Genomic DNA, 27,471 nt, shown 5'->3' with positions numbered 1-27,471 from the left:
TAGAAAGGCCAAAACCTAGGAAGAAACCTAGAGAGGAACCAGGCTATGTGGGGTGGCCAGTCCTCTTCTGGCTGTGCCGGGTGGAGATTATAACAGAACATGGCCAAGATGTTCAAATGTTCATAAATGACCAGCATGGTCGAATAATAATAAGGCAGAACAGTTGAAACTGGAGCAGCAGCACAGTCAGGTGGACTGGGGACAGCAAGGAGTCATCATGTCAGGTAGTCCTGGGGCATGGTCCTAGGGCTCAGGTCCTCCGAGAGAGAGAAAGAGAGAAGGAGAGAATTAGAGAACGCACACTTAGATTCACACAGGACACCGAATAGGACAGGAGAAGTACTCCAGATATAACAAACTGACCCTAGCCCCCCGACACATAAACTACTGCAGCATAAATACTGGAGGCTGAGACAGGAGGGGTCAGGAGACACTGTGGCCCCATCCGAGGACACCCCTGGACAGGGCCAAACAGGAAGGATATAACCCCACCCACTTTGCCAAAGCACAGCCCCCACAACACTAGAGGGATATCTTCAACCACCAACTTACCATCCTGAGACAAGGCTGAGTATAGCCCACAAAGACCTCCGCCACGGCACAACCCAAGGGGGGGGGGGGCGCCAACCCAGACAGGATGACCACATCAGTGACTCAGCCCACTCAGGTGACGCACCCCCTCCAGGGACGGCATGAGAGAGCCCCAGTAAAGCCAGTGACTCAGCCCCTGAATAGGGTTAGAGGCAGAGAATCCCAGTGGAAAGAGGGGAACCGGCCAGGCAGAGACAGCAAGGGCGGTTCGTTGCTCCAGAGCCTTTCCGTTCACCCTCCCACTCCTGGGCCAGACTACACTCAATCATATGACCCACTGAAGAGATGAGTCTTCAGTAGAGACTTAAAGGTTGAGACCGAGTTTGCGTCTCTGACATGGGTAGGCAGACCGTTCCATAAAAATGGAGCTCTATAGGAGAAAGCCCTGCCTCCAGCTGTTTGCTTAAAAATTCTAGGGACAATTAGGAGGCCTGCGTCTTGTGACCGTAGCGTACGTGTAGGTATGTACGGCAGGACCAAATCAGAGAGATAGGTAGGAGCAAGCCCATGTAATGCTTTGTAGGTTAGCAGTACATAAAAGTACATAATACATAATATACATCACAGAATACAATGCATAATACTATACAGAATGTATAAAAATGAGGGCTGTCAAACAATTTAAATTATTGCGATGAATCACAATTTTAATTTTAATTTTATTTTTTTAAATTCGCTCAAATATGGTGATAAGTAACTCATTTTTATGGACAAATCTTTACGTATTGAGTTATAAGCATGTTTTTAATGGCATATTCACCATAACAAGCAATACAATTACTAATGCACCCAGTAGGGCTACTCCCTCATACATTTTCTTGAAGTACGTACACACACACACACAGTTAAAGTTTCAGCCATTCCAAATGATTGTTCTACCAATTACTAATTGGAGGGTTGGCTATAAGAAAAAAACTCTCTATGGAAACAAAGGGCATAAACCTGTCCAACAATGTCATGAATTCCACACATAAGCCTAGCACCATAGACTTCAGTCGTCCTCCTATTTTCACTGAGCCAGTTGCTAAGACAAACGAGCCTGCTGCTCTTTTCTTCTGTACGATATGCCCAGAGAGTGAAAACAACCTCTCAGGCAGGTGTTGCCAGGTAGATTTGTGCAATGCAGGCCAGCCTGGTGTGTGTCCCTGCATTCTGTGACCACCAATGTAGTGGACAGTCCTCCATGTTGATGCTGGGCTCTGCTTTGTAACGCTCCACACATTTTCTCAATGGACTCCTTGTTACGCAAGCCTCTGTGAAGAGGGAACGCAACACCCTGCTACAACTCAACTCTCTGTGAAGTGAAAGAGGTATGGGACTGTAGGTGCGAGTAAGGATGACAAAGGCAGAGAGAGTGGTACCGTTTACAAGGAATTTATTCCGTCACACGGTAATATGGGGAAAAGGGGCTGGACGGAACCAAAGAAAGTGAATGTCAAAGTCCCCCTCCTATCTAACCTACCCACTACCTATCTAACTAGCACCACCTGGTGCCCTAGACAAAATACAGGGGGTGGTCCGCCCAGGTCTTACCTAGTGTGCCTCTTGCCTAAGCACTCCCTAGGTGCCTTCCCCTTTCCCCCTGGGAACAAGTGAAACAGAATATTATAACCAATTTCACAATCCCACTGAGAAACACAGGACATCAAATAGGTAGGCTCTAACTTAAGAACAAACTCGCACAGAACATACCAAAGCTGCTCCCATCTACAACTAACCTAGTACATTCCAACTGCCTGAGAAACAACCAATATATACTATAGCCATCAGCCTCCTCTCTCAGCAATCATCTCAGCAGTCTGTCTTCTGAACAGAATACTGGCTTTTATATTGCTTCAGAAGGAGTCTAATCGGATACAGCTGTAACTTGACGAGGGGGCGGTGTCAGCTCCAATCATTAATGGGGCTGACCAATCAGCTGCTTGGGGAGAATTCAGGAAGCCATCTCCTGAAACACACACTCAAATACAAACTACAACACAGAAACTGGGGAACGTAACACTCCTCTTCATCAGACTCAGAAGAACTCAACAAGAGGGCGGCTTTCTTCTTTGGTGGCTCTGACAGGTTGCTTTATCAGGTTGCTGTGCAGGCCTCTCTTTCTTCAGCAAGTTGCTAACCAAAGCCCACACCTCACCCCTCAGGTCTGGGAAGGCACTTCAGGTCCTTAAGGATTGGCCCCCTTGTTTTTCAATTTTTGCCTAAAATGACATACCCAAATCTAACTGCCTGTAGCTCAGGCCCTGAAGCACGGATACTGTATGCATATTCTTGATACCATTTGAAAGGAAACACTTTGACGTTTGTGGAAATGGGAAAGGAATGTAGGAGAATATAACGCATGAGATCTGGTAAAAGATGATACAAAGAAAAAAAAATTGTAACATGTTTGAAATACGAGAGGCCATAATGTATTATTCCAGCCCAGGTACAATTTTAGATTTTGGCCACTAGACGGCAGTAGTGTATGTGCAAAGTTTTAGACTGATCCAATGAACCATTGCATTTATTTTCAAAATGTTGTATCGACTGCCCAAATGCATAATTTGTTTAACTTTTCATGTTCAAAACTGCACTCCCCACAAACAATAGCATGGTATTCACTGCTACTGTAAATTGGACAGTGGAGTTAGATTAACAAGAATTTAAGCTTTCTGCCAATATCAGATATGTCTATGTCCTGGGAAATGTTCTTGTTACTTACAACCTCTTGCTGATAGCATTAGCCTACATTAGCTCAACCATCCCGCAGGGGACCCACTAATCGTGAAGAAGTTTTAAACCTTGGGTCGAATGCTGTGGCGATCTTCAGCCATGTGAGGTTGGTGTTTTCCTTTGGTTTCTCCAGGTCTATAAGATGAGAGATGGTCGCCTCGCTTTGAGTTCTTAGGAAACTATGCAGTTTTTTGATATATTATTTCTTACATTGCTACCCCGGGAAATCTTAAGTCTTATTACATACAGCCAGGAAGAACTAGTGGATATAAGAGCAACGTCAACTTACCAACATTATGACCAGGAATACAACTTTCCCAAAGCGTAGCCTCTGTTCGGACCACCACCCAGGACAATGGATTTAATCCCAGTAGCCGACCCAAAACAACGGCGCTGCAGACGGAGCGGCCACCTGGTCAGGCTCTGTAGAAGTGCACATCACCCACCGCTCCCGAGTATACTACTAGCCAATGTCCAGTCTCTTGACAACAAGGTAGACGAAATTCGAGCAAGGGTTGCCTTCAAGAGAGACATCAGAGATTGTAAAATTAAACATTTCATGGAAACATGGCTCTCTCGGGATATGTTGTCGGAATTGGTTCAGACACCGGGCATCTCCATGCATCGCGCCAACCGAGAAACACCTCTCTGGGAAGAGGAAGTGCGGGGTGCATGCTTTGACTAACGACTCATGGTGTAGTCATAACAACGTACAGGAACTCAAGTCCTTCTGCTCACCTGACCTAGAATTCCTTACAATCAAATGTCGGCCATTTTACCTACCAAGAGAATTCCCGTCAGTTATAGTCACAGCTGTGTACATTCCCCCTCAAGCAGACACCAGGACGGCCCTCAAGGAACTTCACAGGACTCTATGTAAACTGGAAACCATATATCCTGAGGATGCATTTATTGTAGCTGGGGATTTTACCAAAGCAAATTTGAGAACAAGGCTACCTAAATTCTATCAGCATATTGATTGCACCACGCGCAGGGGTAATACTCTCGACCACTGCTACTCTAACTTCCGCGATGCATACAAAGCCCTCCCTGCCTTCCCTTTGGCAAATCAGACTACGACGCCGTCTTGCTCCTACCGCCTTATAGGCAGCTGGTCTGACCAATCGGAAGCTTTGCTTCAAGATTGTTTTGATCACGAGGACTGGAATATGTTCCGGCCAGCCTCAGAACAACATCGACCTATACGCTGACTCGGTGAGTGAGTTTAGAGATGTTGTACCCACTGTGACTAAAACCTACCCTAACCAGAAACCGTGGATGGATGGCGGCATTCGTGCAAAACTGAAAGCGCGAACCACCGCATTCAATCATGGAAAGAGGTCTGGAAATATGGCTGAATATAAACAGTGTAGTTATTCCCTCCAAGGCAATCAAACAAGCAAAATGCCGGTACAGGGACAAGGTGGAGTTGCATTTCAACGGCTCAGACATAAGACATATGTGGCAGGATCTACAGGAAATAACAGACAACAAAAAGAACCAGCCACGTCACAGACACCGACATCACGCTTCCAGACAAACTAAACACCTTTTCCCGCTTTGAGAATAGTACAGTGCCACCTTACCGGCCACCCTAGACCCACTTCAGTTTGCATACCGCACCAAACAGGTCCACAGATCCAGAGATGATGCAATCACCATCACATTGCACACTGCCCTATCCCATCTGGACAAGAGGGATACCTATAAGAATGCTGTTCATTGACTACAGCTCAGCATTCAACATCATAGTGTTCATCAAGCTAGAGGCCCTGGGTCTCAACCCCGCCCTGTGCAATTGGGTCCTGGACTTTCTGACTGGTCGCCCCCAGGTGGGGAAGGTAAGAAACACCCTCTCCACTTCGTTGACCCTCAACACTGGGGCCCCACAAGGGTGTTTTCTCAGCCCCCTCCTGTACTCCCTGCTCACCCACGACTGCGTGGCCATGCACGCCTCCAACTCAATCATCACGTTTGCAAACTACACAACAGTAGTGGGCTTGATTACCAACAACGACGAGACAGCCTACAGGGAGGAGGTGAGGGAACTCGGAGTGTGGTGTCAGGAAAACAACCTCTCAATCAACGTCAACAAAACAAAGATGATCGTGGACTTCAGGAAACAAGGGACCATCCCCCTATCCACAGTGAAGGGACAGCAGTGGAGAAGGTGGAAAGTTTTAAGTTCCTCGGTGTACACGTCACAGACAAGCTGAAATGGTCCACTCACATAGACAGTGTTCTTCAACCTCAGGAGGCTGAAGAAATTTGTCTTATCACCCAAAACCCTGACAAACTTTTACAGATGCTCAATCGAGAGCAGCCTGGTACGGCAACTCCAGAGGATGGTGAGGTCTGCCCAACACACCACCGGGGGCAAACTACCTGCCCTCCATGACACCTACAGCACCCTATGTCACAGGAAGGCGCAAAAGATCAATGACAACACCCCCTCCCCGAACCACTGCATGTTCACACCGCTACCATCCTGAAGGCGAGGTCAGTCCAGGTGCATCAAAGCAGGGACAGAGACGAGCTGTTTTTCAATCTAAAGGCCATCAGACTGCTAAACAGCAATCACTAACTGAGGCTGCTGCCTACATTGTAACCCAATCACTGGCCACTTTAATAAATGGATCACTAGTCACTTTAAACAATGCCTATTTAATGTTTACATATCTTACATTACTCGATTTGGAGGTGGAGGGTCCGTCAATGGTCTGGGGCGGTGTGTCACAGCATCATCGGACTGAGCTTGTTGCCTGCAATGACAATCTCAAAGCTGTGCATTACAGGGAAGACATCCTCCTCCCTCATATGGTACCATTCCTGCAGGCTCATCCTGACATGACCCTCCAGCATTCCCCCCCCCCCCCCCCCACAGAAATATCCGGGAACTTGCAGGTGCCTTGGTAGAGGAGTGGGGTAACATATCACATCAAGAACAGGCAAATCTGGTGCAGTCCATGAGAAGGAGTACTTAATGCAGCTGGTGGCCACACCAGACACTGACTGTTACCCCCCTTTGTTCGGGGACACATTATTCCATTTCTGTTAGTCACATGTCTGTGGAACTTGTTCAGTTTGTCTCAGTTATTGAATCTTGTTATGTTCATACAAATATTTACACATGTTAAGTTTGCTGAAAATAAACGCAGTTGACAGTGAGGACGTTTCTTGAGTTGATGTACATATTCTCATTCACCCATTTTTAGATTTGTGTGTGTTGGGGAATTGTTAGATATTACTGCACTGTCGGAACTAGAAGCACAAGCATTTCGCTACAGTCGCATTAACATCTGCTAACCATGTGTATGTGTCCAATAAAATTTGTTTTGAACTTCAGCTTGAATCTTACCACATAGGCAGGTCATCAGAGCTTTCCATCACCTGAAGGAGATGGCACAAAGTTCAGCTGTGGTTGGCATAGTGATGTTTTCTGTTGTGCCAGAGCATCTCTGTGGTTGTTGTTTTCTGTGGATAAGTTTTACCATTTCCAGAGTGGAAATCCATCTTGTTTTGACATCTTGTGCGAGTGACTCCTTTTGCCTATTTGCGACTTGCTAATGTCTTAGCTCTGCACCTTTTTGGTGGGCTGTGTTTTGAAATGGCCAACAATATTTCAGCGGTTGGCTAGCAAGGGCATTGTCGAACCTGCTGTTCTGTAGGAACACTGTGATGGACCTTTTTGGAGACTGCGCAGAGCAGGTGTTCAAAAGGCAGATGTCTCTCAGCTGCGATCATGTTCTGTGCACGGTCTGTGCAAAGTGTGGGAACTTTGCACAGACCGTGTTCAACTGCTTTGCTACATCCATGACCTGCTTGGCACGCGTTTCAGCATAGTGCATCACTTCTGTGCGCGTGTGAATGTAGTTTCTCACCGATTATGGTGCGCAGTAACTCCAGGGTAGTTGTGGTTAATCACCTAAGTCCAGTGCTATTTCTTGCTTGCTGCTCGTCGACTTGTCCATCGGTCTCCCGCGCTCACTCTTCTAGCTTAGCCTGCCGAAGATGTCCTCCATTGTTACTGGTAACGTTACTTGTATTGCCAGCATCAACGGTGTGTTTCGCTTGTAAATGATAACGAGGACTCGATGCATTTCGGTGATAAACAAATTCAGCCTTGCGGTAGATGCAAATTAGAGTTTTATCCAGAGAGCCACCTGGGAGGGATTAAAATAGAATTTGGCATATTAAAAGCCCCTTACTACCATTCCCCATCATTCAGTCATACAAGTGGCTAGCCAGTAAAGCGGTTGTCAAACTAGCACATCAGCTGCATGGGCTTGAACTTGAACTCTGGGTGGTTCAGGGGCTCAAACTAACAAAATATGTTAATGGCGTCAATTTAAAAAAAACTTTGACAGCCCTAATAAAAATGTCTGTCTCGTCCCCGTCCTGCCGTAAGGTGTAGTTTAATTTTTTTATTGCTAGCTTGAGTGGCGGAGTTCCATGTAGTTATGGCTACTGTACTGTGTGTTTCCCAGCATCTGTACTGGACCGGGGGAATGTGAAGAGACCTCTGGTTGCATGTCTTGTGGGGTACTCATGAGTGTCCGAACTGTGTGCCAACTGCTTGAACAGACAGTTCAGTACCTTCAACACCTCACAAAAAGACCAATAGTGACGCAGTTAATCTCTCCTCCACTTTGAGCCGGGAGAGATTGACATGCATGCCATTGCGATTCGTGCTCCGTGTACATCTAAGTGCTCTGTTCTGGAGCAACTGCAATTTGCCCATGTCCTTCTTTGCCGCACATGACCACACAAGTCCAGGTGCAACAAGGGCCAGTAGGACCTGTCTGGTTGATTTGAGATGTCAAAACAAAGCAGCACCTTATCATGGGCAGACAACCTATTCCCATTTTAACAACCCTTGAGTATGTTTTGACCATGACGGCTTGCTATTTAGGGTTACACCCAGCAGTTTAGTCTCCTCAACTTGCTCCATCACCACATTATTCAATAATAGATCTAGATGAGGTTTAAGGTGGAGCAATTGATTTGTCCCAAAAACTACGCGTTTCTATTTTTTAAAATATATTTAGCACAAGACTATTGCTAGTTACCCATTCTAAAACTGACTGGAGCTCTGTTAGAGGTGTCAAGTATTTATTTAACTTTCGTACCCGACGTGTATAGTGTTGCATCGTCAGCACACACACACACACACACACAGGCTTTATTCAAGGTCAGTGCAAATGTATTAAATTTAAAAAACACTTTTTTTACATAGGTATTCAAACCCTTTGCTATGAGACTGGAAATTGAGCTCCGGTGCATCCTGTTTCCATTGATCATCCTTGAGATGTTTCTACAACTTGATTGGAATCCACCTGTGATCAATTCAGTTGATGGGACATGATTTGGAAAGGCACACACCTGTCTATCTATATAAGGTGCCACAGTTGACAGTGCATGTCAGAGCAAAAACCAAGCCATGAGGTTGAAGGAATTGTCTAGAGCTCCAAGACAGGATTGTGTCAAGGCACAGATCTGGGGAAGGATACCAAAACATTTATGCAGCATTGAAGGTCACCAAGAACACAGTGGCCTCCATTCTTAAATGGAAGAAGTTTGGAACCACCAAGACTCTTTCCTAGTGCTGGCCAAACTGAGCAATCGGAGAAGGGCCTTTGGTCAGGGAGGTGACCAGGAACCTGATGGTCACTCTGACAGAGCTCTAGAATTCCTCTGTGGAGGTAGTTGTCCTTCTGGAAGGTTCTCCTATCTCTGCAGCACTCCACCAATAAGGCCTTTATGGTAGAGTGGCCAGACGGAAGCCACATGAAAGCCCGCTTGGAGTTTAACAAAAGGCACCTAAAGACTCTCAGACAATGAGAAACAAGATTCTCTGGTCTGACGAAACCTGATCAAGCATCTCTGGAGAGACCTGAAAATAGCTGTGCAGCAACGCTCCCCATCCAACCTGACAGATCTTGAAGGTCTGCAGAGAAGAATGGGAGAAACACCCCAAATACAGATGTGCCAAGTTTGTAGTGACATACCCAAGAAGACTCCAGGCTATAATTGCTGCTAAATGTGCTTTAACAAAGTACTGAGTAAAGGGTCTGAATTACTATGTAAATTTGTTTTTCAGTAGTTGTTTTTAAAATAAAATAGCAAAAATGTCTAAACCGGTTTTTGCTTTGTCATTATGGGGTATTGTGTGTGTGTGTGGGGGGGATGTATAAGGATGTAACGTAACAAAATGTGGTTAATCAAGGGGTCTGAATACTTTCCGAAGGCACTGTATGTAACTCACAATCCATGATAAGGAAAAGGATGTAAATCCTTAACATCTAGGTTTTTTTTTTGTTGCAACAATATGTTATGAGCAATGAAATCAAAAGCTGCACTGAAGTCTTTGCAAAACAGCTCCCACAAGCCTCTTATCAATTTATTTCAGCCAATCATCAGTCTATTGTGTAAGTACCGAGAATGTTGAGTGTCCTTCCCTATAACCTTGCTGAAAGTCCTTTTGCCAATTTGTATAATGTTATTTTACATTTTGTCTTTTTTTTTTCCTCAAAGTTTTCTATGCATCGGTAACAGGGCGATTTAAAAAAAAAAAAAGAAAAAAAAGTTGGCTGTTTTGAACTATTTTTAAAGGGTGCTTTGTTATTCTTGGGCTGTGGAATGACCTTTGCCTTTCTGCAGGCCTGAGGGCACATACCGTCTTCTAGGCTTAAATTCAAGATGTGGCAAACGGGAGTTGCAATGTATTCCAGTACCGACCTCAGGAATTGACCATCCAGATATTTTCACCTCTTCCACACCCACATTGCCGAACTCCACTACAGTGCTTGCCTTTCATTATTTTGTCTGATATGCATGACTATGAATACTAAGTTTGCTAATCTTGTAAAAAAAACAATTCAAGTGGTTGGCAATATCAAAGGGTTTTCATTGATCTGCTCGAATGAAGGATGGAGCCGAGTTAGCTTTATAGCCTAGAATTTCATTTAAGGTACTCCAGTGCTTTTTTACAATTAGTTTTTATATAATTTATCCTGTTCCACAGTGTGGTTTCCCCCAACAATCATTGAGGGGCTGCACGGTGCAGCGAGGAACGCCATGTGAGAAAGGGGGTTGTTACGGGGGGTGACGAGATCCTCCGTTGGTTCGGTGCTCCGATGTCGTGGAAACCCAGCGGTGAGGTGTTTCCCTGTTTGGGACAGAGGACACATTCTGGCTGCCAGTTGAAAGTGGGGTCAGATAATCCACTTCCAGCGGTGACAATCTGTTTGCCAGATGGAATGGATCCTTCAAGTCTCGGCTCGCTCGTGCCCTTTCGAGTAACCGTCTCGGCCCAGTCTCTGTGGTGAAGTGGAGTTGAACAAGCCACCTTCTCCGAGAAGTGGGACACATCAAATTCGCCAACTCTCCACGAGATGTTCAGTGCAGAGCTATTTTTAGCCTGGGCTATAGCTACATTGGTGAACTCATCAATAAGGCTCTGATTCAGCTCATCGGATAGCCGGCAAACGTCCTTCTGTAGCCACCCGATATCACGCGGTCACACCAATGGTACTTCCACTCTGTCCATTTTTGGTTAGTGAACATGTCACAGCAGTAGCATTGGACAGTCGATGGCCATTGATATCCATTGGTTCGCCATCGGTAGCGATAATGTTAAAAGCCACAGCTAGCAGCACTAGCTTATAAATAATGTCCATTAAAGCAGTGTGTTCCATGAAGTGCTAAAATAAGCTACAACAAGATGTGCATCAGTCTTGCTTTGACAGGAGTTGTATTCTTACCATTGTTCAGTTTTTTTTAATTCTGACATTCCATGTCAAAAGAAATCTTGTCCGTTGACTGTCCTTTGTGACATCAGAATTACTGAGTGAGTTTGCCGTGATGAAGACGTAGAGCCTGACCAGGAATGTAGTTAATATGGGATGCCTACCAAATGGTACCATATTCCCTACATAGTGCTCTCTATAGGCAATAGGGGTCCATTTGGGACACAACCATGGAGAAGTGAGAAATTGAATTACATGCACGCAATGCGGCTGGTGTGGTCAGCGTGAGCTTTGCAAAAAATAAATGTACACTTTATTCAATCTTTTCATCCGAACTACTTGCGCGCGTCAATGAGTGTATGCGTAGTCAGATGTTAAAATAGAACTTAGTTCTATTTTAGACACTTGACACGCTACAAGTCCTGTATCTCCCATCTCCTCATTGTTCTTTATGAGCATATACCCACGTTAAAAAAAATATATATATTAAAAAAATCTAAAATTATTTCACTTTGTTTTCAACTGGCCTACCTGGTTAAATAATTATTTACAACTGTGACCTGGCCAAGATAAGCAAAGCAGTGCAACAAAAACAGTTACACATGGAATAAACAAACGTACAGTCAATAACACAAAATAAATATCTATATAGTGTGTGCAAATAGAGTAAAGAGACTGCAATAAATAGTCCATAGTAACAAGTAGTTACAATTTAGCAAATTAACACGAGTGATAGATGTGCAAGTAGAAATACTGGTGTGCAAAAAAGTAAAACCAATATGGGGATAGTTGGATGGGCTATTTACAGCAATCGGTAAGCTGCTCAGAGAGCTGATGCTTAAAATTAGTGAGGGAGATATGTATACAACTTCAGCGACTTGTTCCAGTCATTGGCAGCAGAGAACTGGAAGGAAAGGTGGACAAAGCAGATGTTGGCTTTGGGGATGACCAGTGAGATATATATACCTGCTGGGGGGGTGTTGCTATGGTGACCAGTGAGCTGCGATAAGGTGGGGCTTTACCTTGCACAGACTTATAGATAACCTGGAGCCAGTGGGTTTGGTGACGAATATGTAGCGGGCCAGCCGACGAGAGCATACAGGTCTCAGTGGTGGGGGATATATGGGGCTTTGGTGACAAAATGGATGGCACTGTGATAGACTACATCCAGTTTGCTGAGTAGAGTGTTGGAGGCTCTTTTGTAAATGACATCGCCGAAGTCGAGGATCGGTAGGATAGTCAGTTTAACGAGCATATGTTTGGCAGCGTGAGTGAAGGAGACTTTGCTTAATGGGAAGCCAATTCTACATTTAATTTTTGATTGGAGATGCTTAATGAGTCTGGAAGGAGAGTTTACAGGCTAGCCAGACACCTAGAATATGTGGACAACTACAAATGCCTAAGTCAGAACCGTCGAGTAGTGATGCTCGGAAACCGGATTGCACACCTGACTGAGAAGGTACGGTGGAATTCGAAATGCTCAGTGATCTGTGTAACTTTGGCTTTTGAAGACTTTTTAGAAAGGTGGGGCTGGATGGATATAGGTCTGTAACAGTTTGGGTCTAGAGTCAATCTTTGGGAATCTTTGGGAATCTCGGACGATACGAAACAGACTAGTAATAGCGGTTGCAACAATGGCGGCGGATACTTTTAGAAAGAGAGGGTCCAGGTTTTGCAGTTCTTTCAGAACATCAGACATCTGGATTTGGGTGAAGGAGATGCTGGGGAGGCTTGGGCAAGTAGCTGCGGGGGGTGTGGAGCTGTTGGCCGGGGTTGGGGTAGCCAGGAGGAAAGCATAGCTAGCCGTAGAGATTCTTATTGAAATGATCGAGGATTTATCAGTTGTGACAATGTTTCTGAGTTCAGTGGGAAGCTGGGAGGAGATGCTCTTATTCTCCATAGACTTTACAGTGTCCCAAAACATTTTGGAGTTAGAGCTACAGGATGCATATAATTTTTTTAAAAATTTTTTAAAGCTAGCCTTTGCTTTCCTAACTGACTTGGTTCCTGACTTCCCTGAAAAGTTGCATATCGCGCGGGACTATTCGATACTAGTGCAGTATGCCAGAGGATGTTTTTGTGCTGGTCGAGGGCAGTCAGGTCTGGAGTGAACCAAGGGCTATATCTGTTCTTAGTGTTACATTTTTTTGAAAGGCGCTTGTTTATTTAAGATGGTGAGGAAATTACTTTTTAAAGAACAACCAGACATCCTGTACTGACGGGATGAGGTCAATATCCTTCCAGGATACCCGGGCCAGGTAGATTAGAAAGGCCTGCTTGCTCAAGTGTTTTTTAGGGAGAGTTTGACAGTGAGGGGTGGTCGTTGGACCGTGGACCCGTAACTGATGCAGGCAGTGATCAGAGATTGTGGTTGAAAACAGCAGAGGTGTATTTGGAGGGCAAGTTGGTCAGGATAATGAGGGTGCCCATGTTTACGGATTTAGGGATTAGGAACCCACCTGGTGAGATTGAGGGCATCTAGCTTAAATTGTAGGACGGCCTGGGTGTTAAGCATATCCCAGTTTAGCTCACCTAACAGAACGAACTCTGACGATAGATGGGGGGGCAATCAATTCACATATGATGTCCAGGGCACAGCTGGGAGCTGAGGGTTTAATTTTTTTAATTAGAAGCTCGAACTGTTCGGGCATAGACCTGGAATGTAAGCGTGCAAAGTTCTGTCAATCTCTGCAGAAGATTGCAACTCCTCCCCCTTTTGGCAGTTCTATCTTGATGGAAAATGTTGTAGTTGGGGATAAATTTCTGAATTTGATGGCCTTCCTAAGCCAGGATTCAGACACGGCAAGGACATCAGGGTTGGTGAAGTGTGTTTTACTCACTGCTTTAGCAAACTTAGGGAGGAGGCTTCTGATGTTAACATGCATGAAACCAAGGCTTTTACGGTTACAGAAGTCAACAAATGAGTACCTGGGGACACACAGGGCCTGGCTTAACCTCTACATCACCCGAGGAACACAGGTGTAGGATGAGGGTACGGCTAAAGGCTATCAGAACTGGTTGTCTAGTGCGTTGAGAAAAGAGAATTAAAGGAGCAGATTTCTGGGCGTGGTAGGATAGATTCAGTGCATAATATACAGACTGGTATGGTAGGGTGCAGGTACAGTGTAGGTAAACCTAGGCATTAAGTTACGATAAGAGGTTGCATCTGGAGGCACTAGTTATGCTAGGTGAGGTCACTGCATGTGTGGGAGGTGGGACAAAAGAGCAATTTAAGGGATATTGAGTGGGACTAGGGGCTCTGCAGTAAAATAAAACGATAACTACCCTAAACAACAGTATACAAGGCATATTGACATTAAAGCGAGGCATTAAGCAATCACAGGTGTTGATTGGGAGAGCTAGCTAAGATCACAACGGGTAAGACAACAGCTAATCAGCTAAGACAACAGGTAAAATGGCGATTAATGGGCAGAGGGGGTCAGTTAACTACACACAGGGCCTGAGTTTGAGGCTGGGGACCGACAGATGAACAAAATGGAGTACCGTGATTAATGAACAGTCCAGTAGGCATCAGCTATGTAGCCAAGTGATCATAGGGTCCAGTGAACAGCAATAGATGAAATGGGGAACCCGTAATGTAGTCATTACTACCCTAGCTGGGAGATGCGCCTGGCTCAAGGCTAACTGGTGCTAGCTTTGGGACAAGGGTGTTACCGACGTGCCCTCAACCGGCCTTTGCCGGACATCAGACGGAATTATGTCGGCAGACCAGTTGTGATGGATCTGCGGGGCTCCGTGTTGACGGAGGGTCTAGGCCAAATTAGCAAAAGAGGTATTGTAGCTGTTGTAATTTTGTTTGCTAGCCGGGAGATGCGCCTGGCTCACTGGTGCTAGCTTTGGGACAACGGCGTCCTGTGCAAAGGTCCAGAGCTTACTGCAGGAATCCGGTGACGAAGTGGCTTCTAGTCGTGTTAGTGAAGAGTCCGGGAGGCATCAGCTGTGTAGCCGAGTGATCATAGGCCGGGAGATCGGCCTGGCTCAAGGCTAGCTTTGGGGCGTGGGAGATTTGAACGATGAACTGAGGTCCAGACTCCAGTCCAGTTGGTGGCAGTAATGCACCTTTTTAAAGTTGGTTGCCAACCACCATAAGAAGTCCGAAGAAGACTGAACAAGGAGAGATTACTAGAAACTAACTAGGTTTCCCCTTTCTATCTGTGGATTGTCGGAGTAGAGAACCTTGTACATTTCTGGTAAAATAACGTTTATCCCAGGATAAATTAGCTCGCAACAGTAAGCTAGCTAGCTAAATGTTTGAATGTTTTCTTGTTTTGACCTTTCCCCAAATTAATATAGTTGGTTCAGAGTTTGTTTTGATATTTCAACTTGTGTGTCCTGATTTGCGTCTGGTGAGGATAGACAAACTTAACATGCGCACGATGGTGGATGCACGCACGGAGCTGGTTTGGTCACTTTCACAGAAAGGTGAAACAATAACAGTGATTATTGAGTGAAGTAGAGCATGCCGATGAAATCATATGAACAGACTTGGGTCCCACAGGTGGCTGAAGCAGCTAAACAATAACATGGTGATCACTGCACTGTTATCATCAACTGATGGTCCTCAGATTTGACCTCAGCACCTTCTCATAATGCCCTTTTTAAATAAACACACTATTGAGTCTGGACCATTAACAACCCACGCCCTGGGAGGATCTGACCCGTGTTTACTTGGGATCAAAGCACGCGCACGCACACACACAATGGTTCTGACGATGTTTGTGTCCATTTTAGACTTCCTCCTTTTGAAGAGGTCTTCTCATATTTATGCCGCTGATTGATGTAAAGCATTCTCTATCATTTTTGGAAGTTGGTTGTATTGGAGCCATGCAGTGTATTGTTACCAGAACTACAAGCCCATAATTTTTCTCTCAGACCCATAATTAGTCTCTTTATGAGTAACACCTACACACCACATTGGGTGGGCTTAACACACCCAGCTGCACATTGACTAGTGTCTTTGACTTTCTTTACAAACATGAAAAAGCTCCATTATCTTCACCCCTCGTTGGCCCCTCTCTGGAGCCAAGCAGAGCCATGGTACATCCCCTACCTGTCCAGGCCTGCTAGCCCTCCAGTCACTCCTCTAAAGACAACATTCCTGCTGTGTGCTTCCTTCCACTGCAGTGACGGTGCTCATTAGCAGTTTAACTGTCTTCTCAGCTGTTTAGAATGCTGAGCTGGCAGTAGTTACAACTGATAGTAATTTAATTGAAGGGGAAATGTGTTTTTTTTTTTAATATATATATATATATATATATATGAGGAGTGAAACCTCACCTAGTACACTACAGACCCAAGAGAAAAGGGGCTGAGGACAAACCGAATAGGCCAATAATTAATTAGATATATATATATATTCTATTCGGTTTGTCCTCAGCCCCTTTTATCTTGGCTTTGTAGTGTACTAGGTGAGGTTTCACTCCTCTTCAATGCCCTCCGTGTTTAGATGGGCTGTGTCTGTTTCTATGCATCCGTGCATGTGCGTAAATATAACACATTTAGGACAGTACTCCTCATGTACATAACTAGAAGGGCAACATAACATGAGTCATGTGCATGTTGTCATGCATGTCATTTCCTGCAGGTGTACTCAACTGTATTTGAGAAGTAGTAGTTGGCAGAACTGGAAGTAGTCGTTAGAGGAATTGTGTTGGTCAGAATTCTCGTTTAGTATTTCCCTCTTTCTTTCTAGGACTGTATGGTTCAGTGTATAGTGCCTCTTGTTACTTAGAATATCACTAAGGTTAAGTTGCAGGGAGCATAATACTGCGGTCAAAGAACTGCTTTGAATAGTGGTTAAGTGCTAACCAAAGCATTTACACAGTGAAGATGCTGCAAGGTGATATAGTCTGACCAGTACAGAAACACCATTCAGTCTTCCCTCATAAGTCTAACCACAGATGCAAACACATTGTGTGGCTTGCTGCATATTCTGGGCTCGCAGGGGAATTGGTTATCATAAAGTGCAGTCCAATAAAAGTGATTTGCATCACATTCAGAGGATTGATTGTTAGCTGGAGTTATAAGGCTTCATCTGAAATGGCACCCTATACCCTTATTTATAGTGCTCTGCTTTTTCAAAAGTAGTGCACTATATAGGGAATAGAGTTCCATGGTGTGAATTTGAAGAAAATGACTGTTCTCTATTTTTCCCTTTCATAGAGTTGGAGTAGTCACAGGCAGTTGTCACTGTGGTCAAAAATGGCTTTGTTGCTGTTCTTGGCTGTTATACCTGGTGTCCATGACAACCACTTGTTCCTGTGGCTTCACCTGTGGCAGGTGATGGTATTATCACTTGATGACTTCTTCATTACCCATACGCCTAAAGGTTTAGAAAAGTACACTACGTGGCCTAAAGTATGTGGACATTAATATGGAGTTGGTCGCCCCTTTGCTGCTCGCCGCCATTGGACACTGGCACAGTGGAAGTGTGTTCTCTGGAGTGATGACTCACACTTCACCATCTGGCAGTCCGACGGACAAATCTGGGTTTGGGGGATGCCAGGAGAATGCTACCTGCATAGTACCCACTGTAAAGTTTGGCGGAGGGCTGTTTTTTGTGTGGTTCGGGTTAGGCCCCTTAGTTCCAGTGAAGGGAAATCTTAACACTACAGTATACATTCAAGACAAATATGTGCTTCCAACTATGTCAACAGTTTGGGGAAGACCCTTTCCTGTTTAAGCATGACAATACCCCTGTGCACAAAGCGAGGTCCATACAGAAATGGTTTGTCGATCGGTGTGAAAGAACTTGCCTGGCCTGCACACAGCCCTGACCTGAACCCCATTAAACACCTTGGGGATAAATTGGAATGCCAACTGAGAGCCAGGCCTAATCGCCCAACATCAGTGCCCGACCTCACTAATGCTCTTGTGGTTGAATGGAACCAAGTCCACGCAGCAATGTTGAAAAGCCTTCCCTGAAGAGTGGAGGCTGTTATAGCAGCAAAGAGAGGACCAACTCCATATTAATGCCCATGACTGAGCTTGAGAGGATCCTGGGCATTAATCGTCTACACACAATACCCCCTATTAACAAAGCAAATGTATTAAAAATAAACAGATCATATCTGTAAATCACTGCCAAAAGGTGCTTCAGTCTCGAGTCTTCTTGGGTATGACTCTACAAGCTTGGCACATCTGCATTTGGGGAGTTTCTTCCATTCTTCTCTGCAGATCCTCTCAAGCTCTGTCAGGATGGATAGCTGTGCAGCAACGCTCCCTATTTTCAGTTCTCTCCAGAGATGTTCAATCTGGTTCCAGTACTGGCTCTGGCTGGGCCACTCAAGGACATTCAGAGACTCTCTTGCATGGTCTTGGCTGTGAAAACATCCCAACAGCATGATGCTACCACCAACCTGCTTCACCTTAGGGATGGTGCCAGGTTTCCTCCAGTAGTGCAGCTTGGCATTCAAGCCAAAGAGTTCAATCTTGGTTTCATCAGACCAGAGAATCGTGTTTCCTTGAGTCCTTTTAGGTGCCTTTTGACGAGCTGTCGTGCCTTTAATGGAGTGGCTTCCGTCTGGCCTCTCTACCATAAAGGCCTGATTGGTGGAGTGCTGCAGAGATGGTTGTCCTTCTGGAAGATTCTCCCATCTCCACAGAGGAACTCTGGAGCTCTGTCAGAGTGACCATCGGGTTCCTGGTCACCTCCCAAAACAAATAGTCCCCCCCCCCCCCCCACTGCCTGCTACTCAGGCCCAGAAGATGGGATATGCATATAATTAGTAGATTTGGATAGAAAACACTCAAGTTTTCAAAACTGTTAAAATAATGTCTGAGTATAACAGAACTGAGATGGCAGGTGAAAATCCAACCAGGAAGTACTATTATTTTGAAAGGCTGTTTTTCCATTAAAAGCCTATCCACCATACAAATACTTAGGACCCAGTTCAGTCTCTGGCTTCCTCTACATGTGGAAGTCTTTAGGCATTTACTCAGAAAAATTTGGGCGATACAGCACTTTCAATCAGTGGCCAGTGGAAATTTCCATTCATCAGCCATGCACCTGATCAGGAATGCGCCTTTTCTTGTTTCTCCTTTCCTATTGACGAATCTTTTGTCCGTTTGAAATATTGATTATTTATGACAAAAACAACCGGATGATTGATTTTAAACATCGTTTGGCATGTTTCTACTGACTTTTATTGTACTTTTTAAAACCTTTTTGCCTGGACGGATTACTGGACAAAACGCTCGCACAAAAACGTTTTTGGTCAAAGAGGGACATTATCGAACAAAACAAACATTTATTGTCTAACATGGAGACCTGGGAGTGCCACCAGATGAAGATCATCAAAGGTAAGTGATTAATTTTAATGCTATTTCTGACTTTTGTGACACTGCTTGGTTGGAAAATGGCTGTATGGGTTTCTGTGGCTAGGCGCAGACCTAACATAATCGCAAAGTGTGCTTTCTCCGTAAAGCCTTTTTAAAATCTGACACAGTGGTTGCATTAAGGAGAAGTTTATCTTTATTTGTATGTTTAACACTTGTATCGTTTATCAATGTTTATGATGAGTATTCTGTAATTTGACGTGGCTCTCTGCACTTTCACCGGATGTTTATTTGAGACAATGCATTTCTGACCCTAACGCGCCAAAGTAAACTGATTTTTGGATATAAATATGAACTTTATCGAACAAAACATACATGTATTGTGTAACATGAAGTCCTATGAGTGCCATCTGAGGAGGATCATCAAAGGTTAGTGATACATTTGATCCCTTTCTGCTTTTTGTGACTCCTCTCTTTGGCTGGAAAAATGGCTATGGTTTTCTGTGACTAGGTGCTGACCTAACATAATCGCATGGTGTGCTTTCGCAGTAAAGCCTTTTTGAAATCGGACACTGGTTGGATTCACAAGAAGTTTATCTTTAAAATGGTGGATAATACTTGTATGTTTGAGTAATTTTAATTATGGGATTTCTGTTTTGAATTTGGCGCCCTGCAATTTCACTGGCTGTTGTCGAGGTGGGACGCTAGCGTACTAGAGAGGTTAAGAATGATAGAGGCCACTGTGTTCTTGGAGCTTCAACCTGCAGAAATGTTTTGGTACCTTTCCCTGTTTCTGTGCCTCGACACAATCCTGTCTAGGAGCTCTACGGACATTTCCTTTGACCTGACTGCTTGGTTTTTGATCTGATTGCACTGTCAGCTGTGGGACCTTGTATAGACAGGTGTGTGTGCCTTTCCAAATCATGTCCAAACAATTGAATTTACCGAAGGTGGACTCCAATCAAGTTGTAGAAACATCTCAGGGATGATCAATGGAAACAGGATGCACTTGAGCTCAATTTCGAGACTCATAGCAAAGGGTCTGAATACTTATGTAAATAAGGTATTTCAGTTTATTTGTAAGAGGCCCATTGGCAGTTTCATAAAATAGTATCCACAAAACACCTGTCTCCACGTCAGCAGTGAAGAGGTGACTCAGGGATGCTGGCCGCCTTTGCAGTTTCTCTGTCCAGTGTCTGTTTTGCCCATCTTAATATTTGATTTTCATTGGCCAGTCTGAGAGATGGCTTTTTTTTGCAACTGCCTATAATCGAACCCACAAATGCTGACGCTCCAGATACTCAACTAAAGAAAGCCAGTTTTATTGCTTCTTTAATCAGAACAGTTTTCAGCTGTTCTAACATAATTGCAAAAGGGTTTTTGAATGATCAATTAGCCTTTTTAAAATTATAAACTTGGATTAGCTAACACAACGTGCCATTGGAACACAGTGATGGTTGCTGATAATGGGCCTCTGGATGCCTATGTAGATATTCCATAAATCTATTTCCAGCTACAATAATCATTTACAACATTAACAATGTCTACACTGTATTTCTGATCAATGTGATGTTATTTTAATGGACAAAAAATGTGATTTTCTTTCAAAAAACAAATTTCTAAGACACCCCAAACTTTTGAACCGTGTGTATATCGATGTGTATTATTTTTTTCATCACTAACACATACACACAGTACCCCACGGACTCCCCCATGAATTGCTGTTTCAGCGTTGTCTCAATGAAGAGTTTGGTGTTCGACATGCAACATGCCCACAGTTACGAGCCCGGCTTGAGTGAGCGACAGATACAGGATCAATATCCCCCTTCGTATCATGGATAAAGCCTGAGCTGGAATGTGACGCTAGCTGACACTGGCTAACTTGATAAAATCCTGAAAATATCTAGTGTTGTAGTATACCCCTCCTGGCCTGATCAACTTAACACCACATCACTGCTTTAAACCTTAGCAGACTGAGTGGGCCATATTTCTGCCATGGTGGGGTCTGTTTACCATTGTGTATACACACAGAGGCTGGATGTGAAGGCCTGGGAACTGGGATCTGGCTGTGGTAGGACTCGGGAGTCACGCACCACAGTAGTGCAGAGAGAGACGGAAATGCCTCAAATAAAGAGACATTGGTAAACGTTACCACATGTTCTATTTTTACAAAACACACACACTTTCTCATGTCTGCTGCTACTCTGGATGCAATCTGTTCTCTGATCTTGGTATAAGTAAAGGTTTCCAACAAGCCTTTTTGTGAATTAAACATTATTCCCTTTTCCAGGGTATTGCCTCGAAGCACTAAGATATGCTTTCCATGTGTGGGTGTTCATTTGTGTTGAGAGAGATACTTAGTGGCCAGTTTAATAGGTACACCACCCTGTTCACGAAAAATGAGGTCCAGTTAGGTCCTTTTGATACCGATTGAACGTTTCCATGCCCTGAAGAATTTGGGCTGTTCTGGAGGCAAAGGGGGTATGTAAACGTCCTCTCACTGTCAGCTGTGTTTATTTTCAGCAAACATAACATGTGTAAATATTTGTATGAACATAAGATTCAACAACTGAGACATACACTGAACAAGTTCCACAGATATGTGAGTAACAAATGGAATAATGTGTCCCTGAACAAAGCGGGGGGGCGAAATCAAAAGTAACAGTCAGTATCTGGTGTGGCCACCAGCTGCATTAAGTACTGCAGTGCATCACCTCCTCATGGACTGCACCAGATTTGCCAGTTCTTGCTGTGAGATGTTACCCCACTCTTCCACCAAGGCACCTGCAAGTTCCCAGACATTACTGGGGAATGGCCCTAGCCCTCACCCGCCGATCCAACAGGTCCCAGATGTGCTCAATGGGATTGAGATCCAGGCTCTTCGCTGGCCATAGCAGAACACTGACATTCCTGTCTTGCAGGAAATCACATACAGAACGAGCAGTATGGCTGGTGGCATTGTCATGATGTAGGGTCATGTCAGGATGAGCCTGCAGGAAGGGTACCACATGAGGGAGGAGGATGTCTTCCCTGTAACGCACAGCATTGAGATTGCCTGCAATGACAACAAGCTCAGTCCGATGATGCTGTGACACACCGCCCCAGACCATGACGGACCCTCCACCTCCAAATCAATCCCGCTCCAGAGTACAGGCCTCGGTGTAACGCTCATTCCTTCGACAATAAAAGCAAATCTGACCATCTCCCCTGGTGAGACAAAACCGTGACTCGTCAGTGAAGAGCACTGTTTGCCAGTCCTGTCTGGTCCAGCGACAGTGGGTTTGTGCCCATAGGCGACGTTGTTGCCGGTGATGTTTGGTGAGGACCTGCCTTACAACAGGCCTACAAGCCCTCAGTCCAGCCTCTCTCAGCCTATTGCGGACAGTCTGAGCACTGATGGAGGGATTGTGCGTTCCTGGTGTAACTTGGGCAGTTGTTGTTGCCATCCTGTACTTGTGATGTTTGCATGTACTGATCCTGTGCAGGTGTTGTTACACGTGGTCTGCCACTGCAAGGATGATCAGCTGTCCATTGTCTCCCTGTAGTTCTGTCTTAGGCATCTCACAGTATGGACATTGCAATTTATTGCCCTGGCCACATCTGCAGTCCCCATGCCTCCTTGCAGCATGCCTAAGGCGCGTTCACGCAGATGAGCGGGGACACTGCATCTTTCTTTTGGTGTTTTTCAGAGTCAGTAGAAAGGCCTCTTTTTAGTGTCCTAAGTTTTCATAACTGTGACCTTAGCTTACAGACGGTAGGCAATTGTCTTAAAGACCATTCCACATGTGCATGTTCATTATTTGTTCGTGGTTCATTGAACAAGCATGGGAAACAGTGTTTAAACCCTTTACAATTAAGATTTGTGAAGTTATTTGGATTTTTACAAATTATCTTTGAAAGACACTTCTGAAAAACACTTTTTTTTTTTTTTACATGCACTTTTACATGTAGTTTAGTAAAAGTTCACACTGCTCCACATGTCCCAAGGGGAACATGGAATGAGAAATTGTTATTTTCATGAAGGGAAATCATAGCAGGCTTGTTTTTAAAAGGGGGTCTGTCCCTCTTTATACCTGGTGACACATTTTTCTTGCTGTGTGATGCTCTACTCCCTATGTAGTGCACTACTTTTGAGTGCACCATGTAGGGAAGTGCACTATATATAGGGAATAGGGTGCCATTTTGGATACAGACGTGGCCAGCTGACCTGTATGTCTGTGTTCTCATGAATGCCAAGACAAACTAGCCCCATTTTACCCTCACCCATCAGCCCAGAGTTGGCATAGTGGGCATGGGGGTAGAGGGAGTGCTTCCTGTCTGACCCTCCCCCAACCTTCTCCATATAATTTCCTCTCTTTGTCAAACCCACAGCCGTGGCATGCGGGATAGACACACATGTGCGCACACACATTTGCACATGACTAGACTACATCACAGAGACACTCAAGTGGGTCTTTCCTGTACGCTTGACTCTTATGGAGTCATGAGGTGATATGCGATTCCGTTATGTAAGAGTCTTTTCCCCCAAACATTTATATTTAGCAGGGGTCTCCTCCTACATAGTATTTTCTCAGTGGGTTGCTTGACTTTGACTAAGCTGAGTGCTATCCTCTACTGATTCTATGAAGGGTTGTAGTCGTTAGGTCGCATCTTTCTGTTGGCACAATCAATAGCTCCTCACCATTCTGTTTACCTGGCATAGTGATTTGTACATTGTGTTCTTTGTATGCATGCTGTGGAGCTCTGTCCTATCCATCCATATGGCAGGCACATCTTGCTTGCTTGCTATTCAATTAAAGTCCATACCTCAACACACTACCTACTAGACAGTGTTTCAATACAATGACCTTGAGAAACCGATTTCAGCCTTATTTCAGAATACCCTGACCTTGAAGGCTGGTGTATTTTCACCACATACGCAAACCCACATGAGTGCTGACTTCCTGAAAGCGAAATAGCCCTATGAACACGTGTGCTGACTCCTCTTCAGCTGCCTACCATTGTCCCTGCTGCTACTGGGAGAGGTCGTTACCATAGTAACTACACCGCCTCTGTCACTTCCTGTTTTGGGCATGACTCCGCTGCCTGACAAGGGCTGTGATTCCTGTGTTGTCCCACGGTCAAGCTCCTATTATTAACAAATAGCCGCTGTGGTGGAACATGGCTGGTTTATGTAGGGCCAAGAGGTCGTTGATAATGTTCTAGCAACTTCCTTGAGCAACTGAAGTGTGTTTTGAAAAGCCATGTAAAAGCTTGAATAGATTTTTCAAATTCAATTACCTGAATAGTTTGGTCGCTCAGTGCAGTTGACACGCCTGTTTTGTCTTCCAAACAAACTATCTCTCAGGGCCTTCCCAAATTGCATCATATTCCATATATAGTGCACTACTTATGAGCAGAGCCTAATGGGACCTGGTCAAAAACAGTGCACTATATAGGGAATAGGGTGCCATTTGAGACTCGACCTCAGTGTTCATACTGAAACATTTCAAACGTCACAATCACTTCCACCACAGATGCTCCAGCCTATCGTAACTGTGTGCTCTTGCCTGCCCCCTCCAGGTCTGTCAGAGGAGTGCAGGGTGCAGACCCCTGCCTTCACAGATGCAGTGCGGCTCCACAGGCAGGCTCAGGGACACTACGGCACCTGGGACATGATGTGTGGAGGGCCACCACAGGTGAGAGGAACACTATGGAGCTGGCTCTAGCTCCTTGAGGACTAAGTCACATTTAGTCAACCTCGTTTAATTTGAATGTATTGTGAATAGGTGATGCTAACACCTTACAGTACTTACAGCAGGTCTGAGTCACGGCCTTAGCTAAACCTCTTGAGTGGTCAGTGCCCATGATGGATGTGAGTCAGGCAGCTGGTGTTTATTTGAGGTCTGTCTATTGAGGATTTGTTGACTGTGTCTCAGAGTACAGATGGAAGGAGGAATTGAACTCTCCTCCTGAGAAAACGTAAGGTTACTTGCATAACATCAGTTCTCTGATATGAGTTAGATACTGTATCTCACATGAGGGATTCACAAGAATCTTATAAGCGCAAGGAACCAATCACAACACATCTGTCGGAGATGGACCGGTCGAGTGGCGAATGAATTGAGCCTCTCCCCTCAAACTAAAGAGTCATTCTCGAGCATGCCGAACGTCCTCACACTCTTGTGAGTAGGCGAATAAGGTGAGATCTCACTCATAAAATCAGGTAATCAGGGTTACACAAGTAACCTTAAGTCATCTTTCCATTATTAGTTTCAATATCTCAAATGAGGAATATGGCCAACTTGCATATTGCAACATGTTCTCCGAAGCCAGGTAACTACAACATATCAACCCTCAGTGGCCCCGACACTAAGGACCGTATGCACCAAAGAATGTGCAGTGACGTCTAGCTGGTAGAACCTCCTAAAAGTATAAGGGGATGCCCAACAAGCTGTATCGCAAGGGCATCTCCTTGCAGGAGAATTGAACAGTGCCTAAGAAGTAGCCATACCTCTGGTGGCGTGAGGCCTTCTGGAGGCTGGAACGCTTTACTATTATAGGCCAATATAATAGCTTCCGCCATCCAATGTGATAACCGTTGACTGGTTCTGCCCTTGCAGGGAGGCTCCCGTGACCGAGTTGAGTGCCCCATGGTGGCTGTGGGGTTATGGTATGGGCAGGCATCACTTTTTCAGATTCAGTAGAAAGCCTCTTTAGTGTCCTAAATTTTCATAGCTGTGACCTTAATTGCCTACCGTCTGTAAGCTGTTGGTGTCTTAACAACCGTTCCACAGGTGCATGTTCATTAATTGTATATGGTTTATTAAACAGTGTTTAAACCCTTTACATTGAAGATCTGAAGTTATTTGGATTTTTACAAATTAACTTTGAAAGACAGGGTCCTGGAAAAAGATTTTTGTTTGTTTTGAGTTTACAATGCTTTTAGTTTTAGAGATGTTCAGGACATGTTTATTACTGGCCACCCATTCTAAAACGGACTGCAACTCTCTACGTACATATCACAACCCGAAGCCATGGATTACAGGCAACATCTGCACTGAGCTAAAGGCTAAAGTTGCCGCTTTCAAGGAGTAGGGCACTAATCCGGACGCTTAAGAAATTCTGATGCGCCTTCCGATGAACCAACAAACAAGCAAGGTGTCAATACAGGACTTAGATCGAATCCTACTATACCTGCTCTGATGCTCGTTGGATGTGGTAGAGCTTGCAAACTATCACGGATTACAAAGGGAAACCCAGCCGAATGCTTGCCTAGTGACACAAGCCTACCAGATGAGCTAAATGCCTTCTATGCTCACTTTGAGACAAGCAACAGTGAACCATGCGTGAGAGCACCAGCTGTTCCAGACAACTGTATGATGACGCTTTCTGTAGCCGACGTGTGTGTAAGACCTTTTAAAGGATAACATTCACAAGGCCACAGGGCCAGACGGATTACCAGGACGAGTACTCAGAGAATGCGCTGACCAGCTGGCAAGTGCCTATACTGACATTTTAAACCTCTCTCTTACCCACACTGTAATACCTACATGTTTCAAGCAAACCACCACAGTCCCTGTGTCTAAGAACGCCAAGGTAACCTTTCTAAATGACTATCTTTGAAAGGCTGGTTATGGCTCACAACATCATTATCCTAGAAACCCTGGACCCACTCCAATATGCGTACCGCACCAACTGGTCAACAGATAATGCAATTTCTATGATACTTCACATCTGCCTTTCCCACCCAGACAAAAGGAACGCCTACATGAGAATTTTGTTCATTGATTGCAGCTCAGTGTTCAACACCATACTGTCCTCTAAGCTCATCACTAAGCTAAGGACTGAACACCTCCCTCTGCAACTGGATCCTGGCCTTCCTGATGGGCCGCTCCCAGGTGGTGAGGGTAGGCAACAACACATTTGCCACTCTGACAGGAAACTGATGGCCTTAACACACCCCCATTCACATCGATGGAGATGTAGTGGAGTGGATCGAGAGCTTCAAGTTCCTCGGTGTCCACATTTACTAATGACCTATCATGGTCCAAACACATCACCACAGTTGTGAAGCGGGCCCTCCGCTCCTCAAAATGTTCTACATCTGCACCATTGAGAGCATCTTGACTTTTCTGCA

General features: G+C 44.8%; 1 protein-coding gene across 1 annotated transcript in view; it reads left to right on the top strand.

Annotated features, from left to right (window-relative positions):
- The window catches only part of LOC110509334 (protein Niban 2), a 61,842-nt gene that overhangs the window by 16,626 nt on the left and 17,745 nt on the right, over positions 1–27,471 (top strand). Inside the window, exon 6 of the mRNA XM_036968295.2 lies at positions 24,915–25,030. Coding sequence (XP_036824190.2) covers positions 24,915–25,030 — 116 coding nt within the window. The remainder of the gene's footprint in view (positions 1–24,914; positions 25,031–27,471) is intronic.

Source organism: Oncorhynchus mykiss, chromosome 29 (genome assembly GCF_057628025.1).
Source record: "Oncorhynchus mykiss isolate SJ-2025 chromosome 29, ASM5762802v1, whole genome shotgun sequence".
NCBI lineage: Eukaryota > Metazoa > Chordata > Actinopteri > Salmoniformes > Salmonidae > Oncorhynchus > Oncorhynchus mykiss.
Note: the sequence above shows the minus strand (reverse complement) of the source record. Positions and strands in the feature narration are given on the sequence as shown.